The 19,463-nt window shown below is 40.5% G+C and overlaps 1 protein-coding gene across 1 annotated transcript in view; it reads left to right on the top strand.

Moving 5' to 3' along the window:
• tnr (tenascin R (restrictin, janusin)) overlaps positions 1-19,463 on the top strand; it is a 161,753-nt gene that overhangs the window by 128,849 nt on the left and 13,441 nt on the right. The window contains exons 23-27 of the mRNA XM_034137721.1: positions 10-129; positions 2,723-2,866; positions 13,289-13,419; positions 17,708-17,840; positions 19,225-19,376. Coding sequence (XP_033993612.1) covers positions 10-129; positions 2,723-2,866; positions 13,289-13,419; positions 17,708-17,840; positions 19,225-19,376 — 680 coding nt within the window. The remainder of the gene's footprint in view (positions 1-9; positions 130-2,722; positions 2,867-13,288; positions 13,420-17,707; positions 17,841-19,224; positions 19,377-19,463) is intronic.

Consider the following 19,463-nt stretch of genomic DNA (forward strand, 5'->3'; position numbering starts at 1 on the left):
TAATCCTAGCGATGGACATGCCGGCTGAGTTGACAGCTCTCAACATCACTCCCCAAGGGGCTCTGTTGAGGTGGAATCCCCCCATTTCCAGTGTCGACAACTACGTGCTGACCCTCACACACAACCAGGGTGAGTAATATGAACTGCCATTAAGAGGCATTTGCTGTTAATTAGACAGGGAGAAGACGGCTTGATTAACCGCCATCAAAGCACGAGAATTATACTAATTAAAGCATTTGGACAGAATCATCAACACCTTTCTCTCTGTAATGCCTCACTTTCTTGGATGTCACTTGACTGCTTTCGTTGCAAACTGCGAATCGCATTTGACAAATCAGCCTTTTATCTTATGCTGCCATTTGTAGGTGTCATGTTTGTGTGTCGTGAAGTACTTATTAACCTCGGTTGTGAAAAGCACTGTACAACTACATACCAAATTATTATTGATAACAGCACTCTGCACAATGATTTGCTTTAAGTGTAATAGAGTGATAGCTGCTGTAAGGTCAGAGCATGATGAGCAGATTTTGTTTTGGTCATTCATGTGCAACGTGTGGTGATATGTTAGGTACCGTCAAGGTTTTTCCAATAAGAAGTGAGATCAGTATACGATCCTTGAAGGCAATATGGATCGATTTGTCTTGGCTCCAGAGAGTTCATTATGCTCGGTTGAAGTACTTAGCCTTGAAACAAATTGTGGTTTTTACAGGGCATATGTTTCTGATGCAGCCCGTGTATTCACTGTCTGACAGCCATATCCAGATAGGTAACAGATAGCCATATTGCTTTGCCCCTCCGAGTCAGTTTATAATTTGCTCCCTGAACCATGTGGATGACTGCCAAGTTACAGTAGGCAACACTGCCACAGATAAAACATCTTGACATACACAGCGAGAGCACTGAAATAAAAAAAGATTGTAAGGAAATTGTATTTTTAAACAAACATCAACCCATTTTCTCAGTTATTTTCTTTTTTAAACTAGCCAGTTTATTTATTTATGTATTTGTTTATTCCACACATGGCAGTTATTTTAAAACAAAACATGTACACTTTACAAAACATGTACACTTATACTGTTTTTTTCATTTGTATAGCGCATGGTGGAAAGGAGTAGGGAGAAGAAAATCTTATTTTACCTGCCCCTTCTTACAAAAGAATAACAAAACAAATGAAATGAAATAACCATTAAAAAGTAAAATAAAAGCAATATTCTTTCAGTCTCAGTTGCTTACAAATACTGAAACATAAAACCAGAACACAATCAAAAGTCAACTTCATACTGTCTAATTACACTTTCTTTATACATTTTCTTAAACATAAAAATGTTCTGACAGCCCTTTAAATCATTCGGCAAAGAATTCCACTTCTTTACGGCAACTACAGAGACACACATCTGCTTTAAAGTAGTACGTGCAAACTGATGCTTAACATTTAATTTCCTCCTATGATGCTCATCCTCTGAAATAAAACAAATTTGTTTTGTATATTTTCTGGCAGTATTCTGTTTTTTGCTTTATGCATAACTAAAGCCATCTGTAATTATATTACATCTTTCAATTTTAACAGCCTTGACTCAATAAATAGTTTGTTAAAGGTTTAATAAAACTTGATAACTATAATTTCCCTCCTGACTTTTAGGAGCCGCCTGGATGAAATTGTATGGGAAGGATATTTCTCATTTGCACATGACTCGACTGTCTAAGCCTGGAGTTATCCAGAGGAATCTGTATAACTCAGCTCTCTGAGTCAATTTGTGCGTTACACCCTGCCTGACTGGACTGCAGCCAGATCATCTCAGATACTGAGACACTTTCTTTATGCTGAGCACATAGTTGGAAAGCATCCCCAGCCAGGGTTTAGGACAGTGCGATAATAAAGTTGTGGACAATTCCCTTGAGTGTCAGTGTGTCACATCAAGGTCAATACATCTCATATTTCATCAGGTACTGTCCTGCATTACAAAACAGATTTTTATTGGCACAACCTCATAAAACTCTTACATTCATGGGATCCATAAGTCAAACCTTCTTTAAAATAGGTTAATACTCTAGCATGGACACATTTGCATGTTTAATTCCTCACAAACATCACTGTCACTGTGACACTTAGGGTAAAAAAAAGTCTGGCGTAAGAGGAATATTACTACAAATTTAAATTCTGTTGTAAAACACCTCCTGTCAGTGAGCTGCTGACAACCCAGCAGTTATATTAAATGTATTTTCCAGTCAAATTAAATTATTGCTCATGTCACACAATTATTTTCTTAATCAGCAATTGTGCACAGTTGATTCATTGATGATAATTGATCCGTATTTAAATGTGTACATAATTCAAACTTCAAATGGGTTAGACGGTTATATTAGCCGTGAAAATACCTTAAACTGATTCCTGGGATATAAAATTAGATGAGAAGATGTTTTCTTAGTCTTGCATTTCTTCTATATTCAGTCAGATTGTATAAGCAATAGATATTTATAGTGTGCTTTATTTATGCAGAGTTGCCCCCAAAAGCAAATTCAACTCAAAGCATAATAAGTGTAGAAATCCTTCAACTTCAAAGAGCACCCCAAAGGTTGCCGAACAGTGCAGGATTCATTTGAGATTAAGTTTCAACATGCTTAGGAGCTTATTTCTAAAGAGTGACAAATGAATGCAGTCTTTTCAGAGATAAATAATAACGGGAGCAGTGTGGTAAACATATGAACCTTTTATGTTTTCCAGTGACAGCTGACACTTTCCTGGTGGAAGGCAACAAGCAGGAGCACCAGCTGTCCAATCTGAAGCCGAGCACCACCTATTCTGTGGCTCTGTACGCCACCAAAGGACCCCTCACCAGCGGCACCGTCATCACCAACCTTCAAACACGTAAGTGCTCATTTTATTCAGCTGGTGCCTGTTCAGTGGGAGGTGCGTGATTCTGTGGTTAGCTTTGAAGCATCCCAGCAGGACGCGCCTCCAGGCCCCACCGGAGCCTTTCTGTGTGGAATGAAAATCTTTTTTCTGTGTTTTGCGTGGGTCTCCTCCGGGTGCTGGGTTTCATTCACTGCTAAAAAAAAGTATGTTAAGAAGGAATTCTCCTGCCATTGTCCTTGACCAAGGACTATGTCTGCTTCACACTGCTTCTAAAGTAGTTAGGATGAGTCAAATGCTGATGATGTGTTTCTCTCTCTTCAAAGAAAATATAGTCAGTGGGTGTTTCTCAATCGCGAGCATCTTGCTTCAGAAGCGAGGCAAGAATACTTCCTGGCATTCGGAAAACAAAGAGTGGAACAGGCTAGCAAGTGTGCAGGTGTGCGTCATACGAGAGGCCCCGCCTTGCATCTTCCGCCACAGATTTGGGGAAATTGGTCCGTGCGCAAAGCATTGTGGGGATTTTAAGACCGCGGAGTCTACTCATGTGCAGCCTCGAAATTTCTCTAAACGAAGTACGCCGGGCTCGGTAGATTTCCAAGTATGCTGGACATTGGAACAGTACTTCGGCGGCACTCGATTACGTAGTATGCTTGAAATAGTGGCTCTGAAGCAGCTTTACTCGACATTGAGAAACACCCAGTGTCTCTGTGCTTTACCTGTTACTCCCCACCAGGACTATTGTAGAAAAGCGGACTTGATGGTTGTTAAATCTTAAAACCCCTCATCTCTGAAGTGATTTGCTTAGGTTTACGTCTGCGTTTATATTTACATATAAATGAAAAGGTCAGTGCGTGGTAAGTGCATATATATTTTATTTTGCAGCCATAGATAAAAGGGTACAAGAAATTATTCTAAAAGATATAGTACTGTTATTATTATCAAACTTTTACAGTACATACCGAGTGTGTGCACTTCTTTGATCCTTAATCCCTGTGTAACACTCGCTGTAGGGTCAGTACCTAGACACTTTGACATGGTCATAACATAAACTGGGGGGATTAAACTTGTGCGCTCTTCATCTTTGCCTACTTCACCTCAAGGTGACCCCTCTCTCAAACGATATTTACCTTTATTGGCTGATCTGTCGAGAGCAAAGTTAGGGGTGAAGGAATTGTTCCAGTTTAGCTGAGTTGCACCTCTGAAAACTTCTGAGTTCTTGCAGTAAAAAAACTTTTCAGTCAGCAGTGGAGGCCATATCCCCCGAGGAGTACCAGAGTTACCTGTCCTGCACTGCAGCAGAAACAAACAACGCACGAGAGCAGCGCTGCAGAGACTTCAAAACATAAATGGGGCTCAGGAAAATTATGCATACATACAACCATGTTATTGTCCTAAATACAACTCATACATAAACAAATATTTGTGTCAGTTTAAGGTGATTCTATTTTGGAAACAGATGCTCTGCCTAGTACGTCATGTACCTCGTTTGTCCCGAGAACAAAAACATGTATTTCTGCCTCGGTTAGACTCTCTCTTATACTGTAAAGACATTTGGAAATTGCTCTGATGTACAAAGAAATATGGATCGAGCCAAAGAAAGGATTTTGGTTTTTGTTATGGTCCTAGAATAGGACCTTCAAAAACTATAACATTCACATTTTATAATTGAATTCAATACTGCTCTTATTCGTCCTTTTCTAAAAACTCAAATGTAATAAATAAACATTGAAGGATCATCCCTGAACTTAATCAAGTGCTACTCTTGGGCATTAAAGGTATTAACACTGTGTATTTTAACAATGTCATCTTTCTAGTGCACATGCAAGCTGTGAGGGTACAGTGTACAATCATCTGTGTACAGTATACTTGCACACAAGCACACACCAATAGAGTCTTCCTCTTTGCAGAGATGATGATGACAGGTCTCACAGGGGGCACCTTAGACAACCCCAACTTCACAGGAAACTTCTAGTGTTGTTAATTAAACTTCCTAATTGAAATCTTAAAGCCTGTTTCGGTTCCGCTCACACAGCTTGTTTTCCTCGGGCTGTTCCGCTCCAGTGGAAAATGTCACATTGTGAACAGGCTGTGAACGAGGAGGAGACCCTTGATTGGTTTGGTCAACTGCCTCTGCTACTGTACGGCTGCTGCTCTGTTTCTACTGCTCTGTTTCTGCTGCTCTGTTTCTGCTGCTCTGTTTCTGTCTGCTGCTCTGTTTCTGTCTGCTGCTCTGTTTCTGTCTGCTGCTCTGTTTCTGCTGCTCTGTTTCTGCTGCTCTGTTTCTGCTGCTCTGTTTCTGCTGCTCTGTTTCTGTCTGCTGCTCTGATCTGTCTGCTGCTCTGTTTCTGTCTGCTGCTCTGATCTGTCTGCTGCTCTGTTTCTGCTGCTCTGTTTCTGTCTGCTGCTCTGATCTGTCTGCTGCTCTGTTTCTGTCTGCTGCTCTGATCTGTCTGCTGCTCTGTTTCTGCTGCTCTGTTTCTGTCTGCTGCTCTGTTTCTGTCTGCTGCTCTGTTTCTGTCTGCCTCTCGCACTCCGTCTGTCTACTGAGCCACAGTGTTAAGAATTACTCAGATGGACGGCCTCGAGAAGCAACCGGTGACAGTGGCTGAAAAAGGTTTATCTATCCTGAGAGATAGCCAAGTGAAGTTTATTTTATTTTTTGAAAATTAAAACAGCAAGTGCTTTGAAGAAACATTTAAGATAAAATACAATAATATTAATTAATATTAATGAATGTATAATAATTTAATAACAAGGGGACTCATACATAATTGTAAAAGGATTTGCCTTATAGTGGAGTATACATTTTCGAAGTTGGGAAAAATCCTTCTTATCTTCTTAGATATCGCTAATGATAAACAGCAATCATGCAGAATAAATAGTAGTTGTGTAGAGCATTATTGACCGATTTGCAAAAAGATTCCACAACATTTTCAAGTGTTTTTTTTTTTTAATCAAAAACATTTTAGGCAGCATTTTTGCCTGTAACGTTCTGGAATCTCTGGTTTCAGTGTACAGTATGTGTCTGAGATGTATATATACATATTCTTTTATAACAGTTGGAATATTGGTTATTTGAGAGGGCAATCATTCGTGGTCCATCTGGTGTATATAGGGATGGGTACCGAGCCCCGGTATTAAACGGGCCCCGGGGCTGAATTATTAAAGACCGTGGTACCGTTAAGCTCCGACGTTATCGGTCTTTTTATCGGTACTGGAGACATCTAAAAAATATGTCATGTGTATTATTGCTACACAAACATTATATTGCAGTTTTAGTGTCGCCAACTCCGTTTCTAATACGCAAAAAGACTGCAAAATGCGTCATTTTTAGTATTTTCGATCTCTCCAATCCAGACGAGAGATCTCTCTCCCCCGCCTGCTTGCGAGGGGGCGGAGCAGTTTACACACACGCAGCTGCTACATGCAGCAACACACACACGGAGGAGATGGCGGAGAGAACGCGCTCCGAGGTGTGGTTAAACTTTACCCGTCTCGCTCGTTGCCTAAAGTGCAATAAGAGTTTAGCATGTCAGGGCGGTAACACGAGCAATTTGTCTAAACATCTTGCAAAAGTGCACCACGTTCAGACGGAGAAATGCACCGGGTTCGACTGTCTCTCTAGTAGCTCTGTAGCCCCATCCACGAGTAACGTTTCCACGTCAGGTGTTATGTATGCTAGCAGCAACACACGGAGCTAACTCAATGATTCAAACATGGGTTAATGATTAGAGGGAACTGAGTTATTTAGTTTGTTAAAGTTTCAGCCATTCTGTTCACAGTTCTGTCATCAGATTATTTAATATGATTTGTTAAAACGTTGTTGTTTCTGTTGATGTGAAATATTATGCATTTCATTTAAATAAAAAGCAATGTTAGTTTTGTTCACAATTTGTTAATTTTCATTTAATCGTTTATTTGAATAGGGACAATGCACATTAATGAACACTTTAGACAAATAATGCTTCAAGTAGGGTGACCAGGTGACAGAAAGCCACAAGTGGGACAGAGAGTATATTTGTGTGGGACAATGTGGGACATGTAAATGTAATGTTGACGCATGAACTGTCAACGGGGGGGGGGGGTACGTACACTGTGGACCTCTGTCGCCTGTCAGCGCAACTTACATAATGCCGTTTAAAACATAATCATAATGGCAGAAAAGCGTTTTGGCCAATCAAAATGAAATATGCGGGCAGTGGCTCAGTCAGTAGGGGCTTGGACTGGGAGCCGTAGGGTCGCTGGTTCAAGTCCCCGACCAGACCTAAATATGGAGTGTGGACTTCTACTTGGAGAGGTCCCAGTTCACCTCCTGCCCTGCCGTGGTGCCCTTGAGCAAGGCACCGGACACCCCCCTTCCCCCCCCCACTCCCATTGCTCCCCGGGCGCTGTACAATAGCTGCCCACTGCTCCTAGTACTAGACTCCTTGTACTAGGATGGGTTAAAAGCAGAGGCCAAATTTCACTGTGTGTGCTGTGTGCTCTGCATGTGTGACCATTAAAGAGGGTTTCATCCCTCCCTATTCTATTCTTCTTCTACATCGTCTCAATTTGCGGGACGCACCAAAAGTCGTGAAAATGCTGTGCAGTCCCGCGCAAAGCGGGACATCTGGTCACCCTAGCTTCAAGTGTAAATATGCCGGATTTTAGCTTTGAGCTAATTTCCATCCGTAGTCCCTGACATACAACATATAGTTAGTTTACCTCATTTTTCTCTCCAAAAGAACCGATAAGAGTACCGTTAAAAGACCGGACCGATAAGAGGTATCGATAAAAGTAGTAGTACCGTTAAAACCTTAACGATACCCATCCCTAGGTGTATAGCAGCTGTGCAAACGCAAAGGCGTGATGGAGAAGAGTCGATGGGTCAGTGATGCTCTTTCTGTCCGGATGGTCTCTCCACACGGCACAAAGAGAGGAGAGGAGTACAAGCAATGCGTCTGGCTCCTATCAAAATGTGTCCAAGACCTTCTCAGCCATTCTGTTTTTTTAGGGAGGAGTTTCTTTGTGGATTTCCAAGACTCTTAACCACATCTCAGAGTTGTTTCGTTGTCTGGCCTCCACGCCTCAGGAGATCAACACAGAGTAAGACAGCTCGACTCTCCATCAGCTGATATTTAGCTATAGGGCTGGAAGATAAGGGCTTTTGCTACGTGTGTCTCAATAAGCCTGCAGCGCCGGGACTTCTCCTCTCTCAGATGTGTCTGAGCCCACGGAGAAGTGCTCGGCAAGTTTTTGAAGCAGCAGAGATCTGCGCTGCGGGCAGATCACTGAGCTCTGGCTGGAGATGTTTACCAAGTACTGAGCGAGCTGCCTTTTGACAGTTTAATGTACTTTAAAGAATGTGTTTAAATATTTAGGGATAAAGATATTTTATTTATTATTATTTATTTTATGTATTCATTTATTCCATATTCTCTGATATGGTATCCATTGTACAAAGATGTTTCAAATGTCATATTAGGTGGAATAGATCAAGCCAAAACAACCAGAAATAGGCCGGCAAGGCATTATTAATAATTTTTGGGATGACGTAGGATTCAGCATTCCGATTAATCCTAATTTTAGGTACTGTATGTGTGTTTGTTTGTTTTAATATCACTATATCACTGCCAGTTGAAAGTAGGTTTTGAATGTTTGTTTGTAAACAGTTTAAAATACAAAAAGGTGTATTGAGTTGAGCCTAGTAACTTACTGTTCCCACACAATATTTAAAAGTAAAAGAAATTGACTAAACTAATAAGATATGAAACAATCCTTATCTAGGGGTGTCATGGAGGGAATCAATGGCTTGATGAGACATCTTCACTTGATCATCTGCCCTGTAATAAGAGAATGAGGATGCAAAAAGAATATATAAAAGCAAAGGGGGTAAGCGACAAACTGAAGAAAGGCAGACGAAAATGTATGACATTGAGGCGTCGTCTTTGTTCTTGTTTTAAGCTTATAAAACAAAACAAAGAAACCTGGTTTGTTAGGTGAATAAATTAAACAAACTACTCGTCTGAAGAAAAACCTTGGTGGAGTGAAGTGCTCTCAAACGCTATAGTGTATGCAGAAGTTTGAAGTAATCCTCATTGATGGTGGTTGTCAGGCTCCTTTTGGCTCTTTAATATTGGCCATGACGCTAATCAAGGCTCTTGAGTGTTCTTACAGAAAATAACAAGGTGTAACATCAAACTACAATCTGTGAGGCTCATCCAAGCAGCATTGTGTTCACTTCAATGGGCTTCATTTATTCAAAGGAGTTACCTATACATCATTCAGGCAGAATTATTCACTTGCAAATTGGCATAGAGTTGTGTTTCCCTCTCCAGAAGAATAACTTCCTCTGTCTTTCTACAACAAATTACTGCTGCCCATGCTGCCCTTCCCATCTGCTGCTCTGTGTGTGTTCTTTTTTTTACTTTCCTTTTGTTTACACAGCGTGTTAATGAGACATTAGATGAAGCCAAACCCATTCATCTCAATACCATTGTTCAAACTGCCTCGTCTGAAAAAGGAGCTTCAGAGCTGCCAGTAACTCCCGACACCTGCTCACCTGCCTGGGCGCACGCCATGGAAAGGTTTAATTGGAGGGAGAGCGTCAGAACAGGATAAGGAAACTGTTTTATTTAGTTAATTAAGAGAAAGTGAAGAATACGGACCGAAAACTAAAGCTGTTTGCTGGCCATCCTTTTTTAAGCAATGCCCCTTCTGGCTCTTCTTTCTCTCACCTATCTCCCATGCGTGCATAACATAGCAGCAGTGTACATCAAGCCGAAGGAGGACAAGAACAAAAAAATAAACTCTAGTTCACTCTCTAGCACATCGAGTTAGAATGGCAGCCTGTCAGATAAGCAAGAATAGAAGTGGACAAAGGATGGGAAGGAGAGAGAAACACAAGCACAAATGGAGATAAGAAGTGATAAGAGAAGAGAAGAGAGAGAGGAAGACCACAGATTGATGTGGGAATAGGAGGAAGCAGACAAAGAAGAGGAGGAAGAAAGGCAGAGTTGTGATGCAGACCAGGTCAATAAAGCTGAGAAGGTGCAGGAGAGAGAACTTCAGCACAATGCACTGTGCTGTGTTCATCTCCAAGCGAAATGCTCAGCCTGGCGCTCCTAAAAAAACTCTTTGTTCCATTTCTGTCACTCTCTCTAAATCCCCCCGCCACACAATGTGATTCTGCCTATCACTGTCTCCAAAAGGAAGCACCCCACTTAATTCAGGAGGTTATCAAGGCGGGTACATGCTGTTAATTACCCAGCTGTCATTGATCCTTTCAAATGTGCACGCAGACAAGTATTTAAATTAGAAGACAGTGTGTGTTTGTGGATTTTGTATGTGCGTGTGGGCACTATTTGTTTAAATAGTTGCTTGTCTCAAAACTCCTTTTCCGTCAACAATTTCCTTTTCCGAGCGCCACTCTCAAACTTTTTCTTCTCCGACATTTTCACCTAAACAACTCAATCACTCGCATTTTGAATAAGTCACATGTGAAACATATTCTCATTCTGATTGGCTGTTAAGTGGTGCCCACGGGGCGGGTGTCTTATAACTTGTATCAATCACCAGCCACATACATTCAGATCAAATGATGGACAGAACATTTGACGAATTACAAAACAATGCATTTTTTTATTGGCTCATGATAGGCCCCCGATCTCCGTAGGCCCCTGGGCTTCAGCCCAGGTCAGCCCGTGCATTAAGGCGGCCTTGCGTGTGGGGAGTTGTGTAAAGTCTGAGTTCAATTAGGGGTTAGTTGTTTAGCTAAAAGTTAGGGAGAAGTACTCAGAAGAAGTTAAAAGTTCAGACTGTTTACAAAAGTCTCACGTCGAAAAAGGGACAGACATGTTAGTAGACATCTTTATCTTGTCTTCACCGTGGGGACATTGGATTGCACATAACACAAAGTGGAGCACTTCACTTGTTTCAGTTCCTGCCTCCCATGCTCAGACTGCTGTTTGCTGATGATGTGCCCCAGACCCATGATGTAACTCCTGGAAACTGATATTTTCAAAATGAAGGTCATCTATTTTCCATCAAGCTCTCAAATGAGGTTACAGCGTGTCAATGCTTCTGCCACCATGTCGGAAGATCAGATATTGACTAAAAACGGGTGATGTAAGGTTGGGAAATTGAGGTGAGTCTGCTTGTGATGTGGTTAAGGTCTCAAGACAGACTATAATCAAGCCTTGTTTAAACTGTGCAGGCACCAAGAATATACTTGGATGGAGTGATGTAATGTGCGGTAAAACTTGGGTGGGCTTACCGATCAAGGGCTTGAATGCTTTTGAAGCGGGGATACACTGTGACTAAACATGGAAAAGTGTCTGTCTGCTCCTCTCTCTCAGTCCTGTGGGGATTTAGGATAACTGACGGGGAGATTGTACCCATCTCATTGAGAACATTTACCGTATATGTGCAAGAATGTCCAAAAAGGGAAAGTGTTCCTTTTTACCTGTGCTTTTCCTTTCCTATGTTTTCACCTTTAACTCCTTATAAAGTACAGATTATAAACTTTTTTTTTTTTTTTTTTAAATGTTCCTTTTTGTTCCAATGGCTTTCATCCCTAATGAGGACCATATTACCGAGCTTGGTTTTCATGCATTATAGGATACGTCTGGTAATATTATACTCCTAATCTACCTATCATATATATAAGACCAAAGCCTGAATATATATTTGTTACTGAAAGGTGTTGCCTTTGTAGTCAAAGCCTAGCATAGCTCATTCCCCTGTGACATAGACTGGCATTGTCCAAAATCTATAATCACATCAATGATACACAACATGGATGACATTATTTCTATGTTTCTATCAACATTGGCACTATCAACATTGGTAAAATAGTCTACAACAATTACACGACAACATGTCAAACAACTGATTTGTATGCAGATGTCAATAGTTTAATGTTTATTCAAGGTTGTGGAAGTCTAACGCCTCTTTTCCCTGTCACCCTCTGCACTGTCAAAGTATCAAATAAACGCACAAATTCTATAAAGAAATCAAGAGAAATATTAAGATACAGGCCAATGCTTTGGTTTGCACATGGTTCACATGGTCTCTTTATCAGATTTGTTTAGGGGAAGAATAATATGTATTATTGCTTCTGGCAGCATCACACTTGTGGTACAAGTTGCAAAGAAAATGGAAATAAAGAGATCCATTCAACAGGACCTTCAGCAGTTATGGCATAGCATTTGTCTGGTTTATTTAATCAAAGAAAGAGAGGTTTGTGGGAAGGTTGGGGTCATTGACGCTTTGTTACATCTCTTGCTGGTTCTGTCCAGAGAGAGAAAAATCTGGCAAGGCAGAACAGCAGGAGAGCCAACCTCAGAGAAAGGTCCAATAAGGTTTTGGTTTTCTGTAGTGGGGCCAGATAGCCTCATTCAGGGGTGCAAAAGAAAAAAAGATTTGAAATAAAATGGAATAAAGCAAGAACATAAATTATCAGCACATTTGGTACATGTTCCGGAAGAGTTTCCTATTGTGCTATGCATAATGCATCAGCGGTGCTTTGTTTGCTAATGAAAAGTCTTATGCCAAAACGCGGAAGTACTATTTCTTTCAAATGAAAGCTTTGAACCACAGATCAAAAAAAAGTTGTCCGATCCGGCTTCCTTTAAATAAGAACCATCTCCAGGATTGAAACAATGCTCTCACACTCTGACCTAGAAAATGTCATTCACACAACTACAGTATGTTCACAACTTGACTGCTGCCACTTCCTCATTTCCGCCAGTAGTTCAGGTTGTAAGGTCTTAACTCACAACTTCAAATAACCCCAATCATGGCTTCTCTACAATAACTCTTTGTTTGATTAAGAATGTATTTCAAGGTTTACAAATCCCTTTAAAACTCACAGGGTTTGGCCTTCAGAGGCAATATTACAGAAATGTTGACCCCATATGAGCCAATCCGCAGCCTCAGATCCTCAGGTCAGCTGTCCGCTGATACGGCTTGCAGAATCAAGTATTTAGTTTAAAACGCTAAGAAAAACTAACTTTTATAGACCTGCTTTTCAACTCCAAGTAGATTGTGGACTTGTACATGAAGAGGTGCTGTTTTGCCCTTAAGCTAGTAGCAGCCCACTGCTACCAAACACTTAATGGAATCCTCCATTTTCAAACTGTTGGGCACTCTTCAAATGGTAGGAATGAGAAAATATTTTACTTAAGGTAAAGAGATAAATGTATGTTATTGTGTTTAAAATAGGTCCGTTGCCCACCCATTTTCAACCCCAGACATTCACTCATTCCACCATGACAACTGAGCATCTATAAAAGCATGTGTATAATTGATATGAGTACTTTGTAAAAAGTTGGGTTAGACAAGTCAACAGCTCAATCATTATTTGATAACTACAGTACTCAGAAGATGTAGAAAATGTCCTGAAAGCATTCCTTATTTGGAACTTAATTGGTATGTTTTTTTTCTCTCTGTCAGCCATGGACGCGCCCCTGAATCTGACTGCCAGTGAGGTGAATCACCGCAGCGCTCTCATCTCCTGGCAACCACCACTCGCAGAAATTGACAACTACATGCTCACTTACAAGGCAACGGACGGCAGCCGCAAAGTATGTAGTGCACACAGCAGAACTGTCTCAACTGTGTCTGTTATCTCATATCTGTTATACTGTATTTACATGTATGTTAAAGTTTTATCTGAGGTTTCTTTATCTACTTTCTTTCTTCTAAATTCCTGTTGAGTATCCATGAAACATTTGCAATCATGTGTCCGGGAGATAAGCTGTACTTTTGCTAATCCAATCACCTGAAAATAGAAACTGCAGATATTAGACACACATTGACAACACCTTCTTGGATTTCTGCAAAGAAGAAAATGTTCCCAGTTTATTGAACCTATTATTACAGAGTTGAACAATGTTCAGGAAAGGTAAATCACAACTTTTCAAAATCCACATTATATCTTTTAATCATGTAATCCCTTGATGTTGAGTGCAAGCGTTCGGGGGGACACACAGATTGATTCACATACACACACACACACACGCACGCCAGGGAATCATGAAGGGAACGTGGCTGTCTAATGAAGATATCACGTTAATATGTCTCAGTAGAGCCATTGTTTATTTTGATTAAATATTTTCATGTGGCCGATTCATGGTAATAAAGCACATTAGTAAGCTCTGTGTAGAACGCACCACGCCTGTTATCGAATTTACTAGAACCATTTCCCATGATGCTCTGCAACAGCCTCCCTTTTATTGGCAATTGGGTGTCCTACACACAAGCACACACATGAAACCAGATGTTCAAAGGTTGTCCCCTTCAAGACTCAATGTCAGGCACACACACCAAACACACACACACACACACACACACACACACACACACACACACTGAGCTTGAATGTGTAGTACTGCTTTGTGGTTGACCATCGGGTGTCACTCATGTACAAAGAATGCAACAGTATCCCATTTTTTTTATTATAAGTGCCATCAGCATTCTTCTTAATATAATTTTCTTGATATTCATCCCTCGTTCTGCCTTTTCGTCTATTTTCCGAAACAATGGTTTGTTTCAAAAGAAAAATGTTCCCTAGAAATGTAATGGCTTTTACACAAGAATACTTTTAAATCAACATTTGTATATGCCATTTCCAAGACTCTGTATAAATTTGCATGCTAAAGAGAAATAACATTTTTCACAATTATTGTTCTCCTACGACATACATATCTGCATAATAGACAAACACGCAGCATACAAATCAATACCAAAAGGTAGAAATTCATATCTAACAGTTAGGTTTCATTATGGAGCTTTCTTTTTAATGCTATCAAAACACTGTTGTCTTCATAAAGCCAATAATGTAGTTTCTTAAAAATCATATTTGCATAAAACACTTTTTTATCATAGGCATACTGACTTACGACCAGACAGCAGCCTGCTACACAGAACAAGAGCAACAGACTTTGAACAACACACATTACCTTTGACGATACTGTATGCTTCCTATCAAATTTAGACATGTATTCAGCTTAATTGTCTCAGTTGCTCAATTGGCCACTGAAAAAGAGAATTATGCATTGCTAACATCAGTTTGCAGACTGGATAGCTCATTAGCTGGTCATATGACGGCTGCTCCATCTCCCCATCTCCTGAAGCCCGCAACCTGGGTGTCATCCTCGACTCCACCCTTTCCTTCCACTCCCACGTCAAGTCTGTGACCAAATCGGCCTTTTTCCATCTAAGGAACATTGCCAGACTCCGACCGTCACTCTCGGAGTCGGTTGCCGAAACCCTAGTCCATGCGTTTGTCACCTCCCGCTTGGACTACTGCAATGGTGTCCTGTTTGGGGTTCCCAACAAAACCCTGGACAGGCTCCAGTACGTTCAAAACTGTGCTGCTAGGGTACTCACACACACAAAGCCGTGGCAGCACATCACTCCCACCCTCATCCACCTCCACTGGTTGCCGGTCAAGTCCCGCATATCATTCAAAATCCTCCTCCTTACCTACAAGTCCCTCCATGCCCATGCCCCCAGTACCTATCGGACATCCTTCACCCACATGCCCCTCCCCGGAACGTGCGGTCTTCAGACTCTGGCCTGCTTACCACCCCCCGCACCAACCTGCGAACCTTCGGGGACAGAGCCTTCAGTGTGGCAGCCCCCACCCTCTGGAACGCTCTCCCTGCGGAGATCCGCAACATCCCCACGCTTGACGCCTTCAAAAGGGCCCTCAAGACCCATCTGTTTACTAAGGCCTTTGGCCCCTAATCTATTTGTTGTTTTGTCTGTCTGACTAGTTGTCTGACTGCCTTTTGTTTTGTTATGTTTGTTTTGCCCTGTTCTTCTTTGTAAAGCGACCTTGGGTCTCATGAAAGGCGCTATATAAATCCAAGCTATTATTATTATTATTATTATATGCAGCACCTTTTACAGCTCAAAAAGTTAGCAGCTAATGTCATATCGGTGTGTATAGATGTTGGCTCTGGCTACGACTGGAGAAAAAAACCCCACTGCAGGCCCATAGCTCGTAACAGTTTGCAGCTTAAGTATTTTTTTCATATTTTCAAGAAGAAAAACCCCAAAGATAACTACATTTTTGATAAAGCTTTGATCATTTATAAAGAAAATGTGTTTAAATCTGTAAGATTGTGTTAGATGGAGTATGAACATGTTTTTTTTTGTCTCACTCTCCTCGCCACATTTGATAATGTTCTTTTAGATTTCATTCAATTCTTTGTTCACCACAGTGAGCTGCCTCAATAACAAGTGCCACATTCATTGTGTTTGAAAAGGAAATGAGTCACAACACTTTCAGTTCAGAGCCAAACCGACCGCTGTGGCCGCAGATTGAAGTGCTCATTGAGAGATTCTCCTCTTGTTGTCTCTACTTGAGGTTCATCTTGGCTGTGTTACCTCGGCTGTAATCTAAACACATATTCCTGAGCCTTGCAGCTGTTCATCTCGCTCTCTTACGGAGATAATGGACTTATAAATGACACACAGTAGCAACGAGATTCATTTTTTATCTCATTAACATTTTCTTACCAGTTTGTAAATGCATGTATCACTGTTGGTTATTTTCGTGCCTAGAATTATAAAGTTATACCTATTCAAACATGCACAAGGATGAATAAAAATCCACCAAACATCGACCACACACAAACAATTGTTAATTGGCGTACTGTATAAAGGTATGTTTTAGAAAACAGGGAGTTTTTGCTTTCCATGAAAATCCTATCTTGACCCTAGAAACATGGAGGGAATATGTAAGATCCTCTGAGACGGAGAGACAACATTTACCAGCTGCTTCCATGCATAATTCACGTAGACACATTGCATTGAAATGTGTGATTTCTTTTTCAAAACTTGCTGAATATTTCATCTTTCCTTCTTCATATTTAATGTGTATCCAGGGCAAACTGTAACATACATGCATACAAATACAGGCGTAGAGTGCGAGCACTGAGCGATTTATGTCTGATCTAAGAAACCTGTCACAGGAAATATGTCATGGCTCCTTTAGACAGGCTCAATGAAAAAAACATTTTCACTAACAGAGGGAAGTAACTGTCTCGTGTACTTTTATGACTTCTTTAACAGAAATATAAATGTTTATTTCCTGATTCCTTCGTAGCGTCTCAACTTGGCTGTCCATTAAAACTCTTTTATCTTGTCCTCCCCTTTTATATTTTATATTGCTTAGTCCCTTTCTTCATGTCCAAGAGTTACTACTTACAGTAGTTATGTATTTGTCATGCCAAACATCCAGCCTATCCTACAACGAAGTACAAGACGCCACCATTTTACAGAACAAAAAATTTGTGTGAGAAAGAAATCATCTGCAATAAAAAGAACTGCCAAATGTTTCATATATGCTAACAGCTAACTTATACCAATTCACCTATACAGTATTTAAATTAACTTATATCCTTATTACAATCCATCTAATTTCCTCCTCACCTTTTTGAGTCACCAGTTTGACATAACATCGTGCTACTAGAACACAAAGCAAGCTGTCGTGTGTTTCCTGAACAAAAATAGCCTGAAGGTCTCTTTGTTGCCAAAAAAAGTCTTTTGAAAACTCACAAGCAAAATTCAATGTGTTATCTGTGACTGGTTGGGACTCTTCTGTCATTAGTTTTCTACCCTGAGGTTTACACAGAAATCACTTTGAATTATTGCTTTGTATAATACAATGTCTCAATCTAATATATTTTACCTTGTATGTGAATTAATGTGTGTGTGTGTGTGTGTGTGTGTGTGTGTGTGTGTGTGTGTGTGTGTGTGTGTGTGTGTGTGTGTGTGTGTGTGTGTGTGTGTGTGTGTGTGTGTGTGTGTGTGTGTGTGTGTGTGTGTGTGTGTGTGTGTGTGTGTGTGTGTGTGTATTAGGAGCTGATACTGGATTCAGAGGACACATGGATTCGTCTGGAGGGTCTGGCAGAGACCACAGAGTTCACAGTGAAGCTCCAGGCTGCTAGAGGACTTGACACCAGCGCTGTAGTGTCCACTACCTTCACTACAGGTACAGTACACACACACACAATCCCCTCACATATATACACACACACCATGTGTTTGTATTGTTTGCTTTAAACTTGGAAAGAGATTCTAACAGGGTGAGTTTTGTTGGCCCAATTTGTTTCCCCTTCTTGCACAGCATTTCACATTTCTGTCACCGTAAAACAAAGGTGCACAGTAATGTGTCCCCAACGTCAGACACAATTATAATCTCCATTTCCTGTGTGTAGCGAGGGAGACTTCCCATTAGGCTGCACCTGTAGGTTGGCTGTCTACGATCCTACAGCTGAACAGAGTGCTCTAATCTTCAATGTTCTGCCCAGTGTATAATTAGACTCTGGAACTGTCACTCAAACAAGGGTTAGGAAGCATTATGAAGCTGCTAATAACTTGAACAATTCTGTGAACATGCCAAAAGTAAATATGAATATCTATCATTTCAACCCAGCAGTGGACTTAGCAGTTAAATGAAAGCTTTGCAGGTTGTCAGTTTTACTCTAATCTTAAACTTTTAATTGATGTTTTTTGGACACTTCGAAAGCTTCAAAAGCTATTCCAAATTAAAGCTTATTTTGAACATGGTCATGCTTCTTCCCTGCTTAATGAACTTGTTATAAGACGCCAGCAGACCAGTTAAATCAACACACTAAAAACTGTAGCTGTCATATTTCATGACACAAAAGCTGATTTTGACATTCAGTCTGTTCAAGGAGCAAAACTATGGAACAGTCTAGTAACTGTTTTGAAAATGCAACATGGTTAAAATGTTGTGTTTATATTTGTTTTGAATGTTTTTGTACGGTGCATCTATTCCTTGTGCATTAATGTAACTAACACCGAGGCAGCAGGATAAGCTGTAAACACACTATTAGAATTTATTACCTTGTAAAATGTATATAGGAAACGTAATAGTATACACATCCAACGGAAATGGAGCAACATTAACCTTTATTTAGAGCCGTGTTTCTGGTTGCCTGATGAATGTTAAATCAATATTTGCTCTACTTTTATTTTTCTCTTCTCTCCTGAGGGTAATTGGCTCTTTAACAGCTAAGTCTATAATTTGAGGCAGATAGCATACAGCTGGTTTATCAGAGCTTGTCCACTAAAACAACTGTCTGCGAAAAACTAAAGTTATGGGCTGTAAACAAAACAGTGTTTTCAGTGAAGGGCTTTGTTGTTGCGCTGAGGGAAACAACAAAGCGGTAAATGATTATCCATGGCTTTTGATCTTTAAGCAAATAGGTATTTACTCTGTTGATATAAAAATCCAAATGATTGCAGCTTTAAAAGAAAATAGAAAGTTTTCAAATGCCTGTACGAATAACTCTACAAAAGATGGACAAAAACAAGCAAGTTATAATGGGTCCTCTTCTGCTTATCTCCAGGGAGTCGTCTGTTTGCAACGCCTCAGAATTGTGCCCAACACCTGCTGAATGGAGAGACTCTGAGCGGGGTCTACACCATCTACATCAACAGAGACCCCAGCCAGGGGGTGCAGGTGTTCTGTGACATGACCACTGATGAAGGAGGCTGGATTGTAAGTAGCTCTGAAGCATTTCGAAAGCATTTGGTTCACTATAATGCAATAAACGGTAAAGGTAAAAAAGACAGAGGAGGTTTTGAT

This window comes from Trematomus bernacchii, unplaced genomic scaffold (genome assembly GCF_902827165.1).
Source record: "Trematomus bernacchii unplaced genomic scaffold, fTreBer1.1, whole genome shotgun sequence".
Taxonomy (NCBI): Eukaryota; Metazoa; Chordata; class Actinopteri; order Perciformes; family Nototheniidae; genus Trematomus; species Trematomus bernacchii.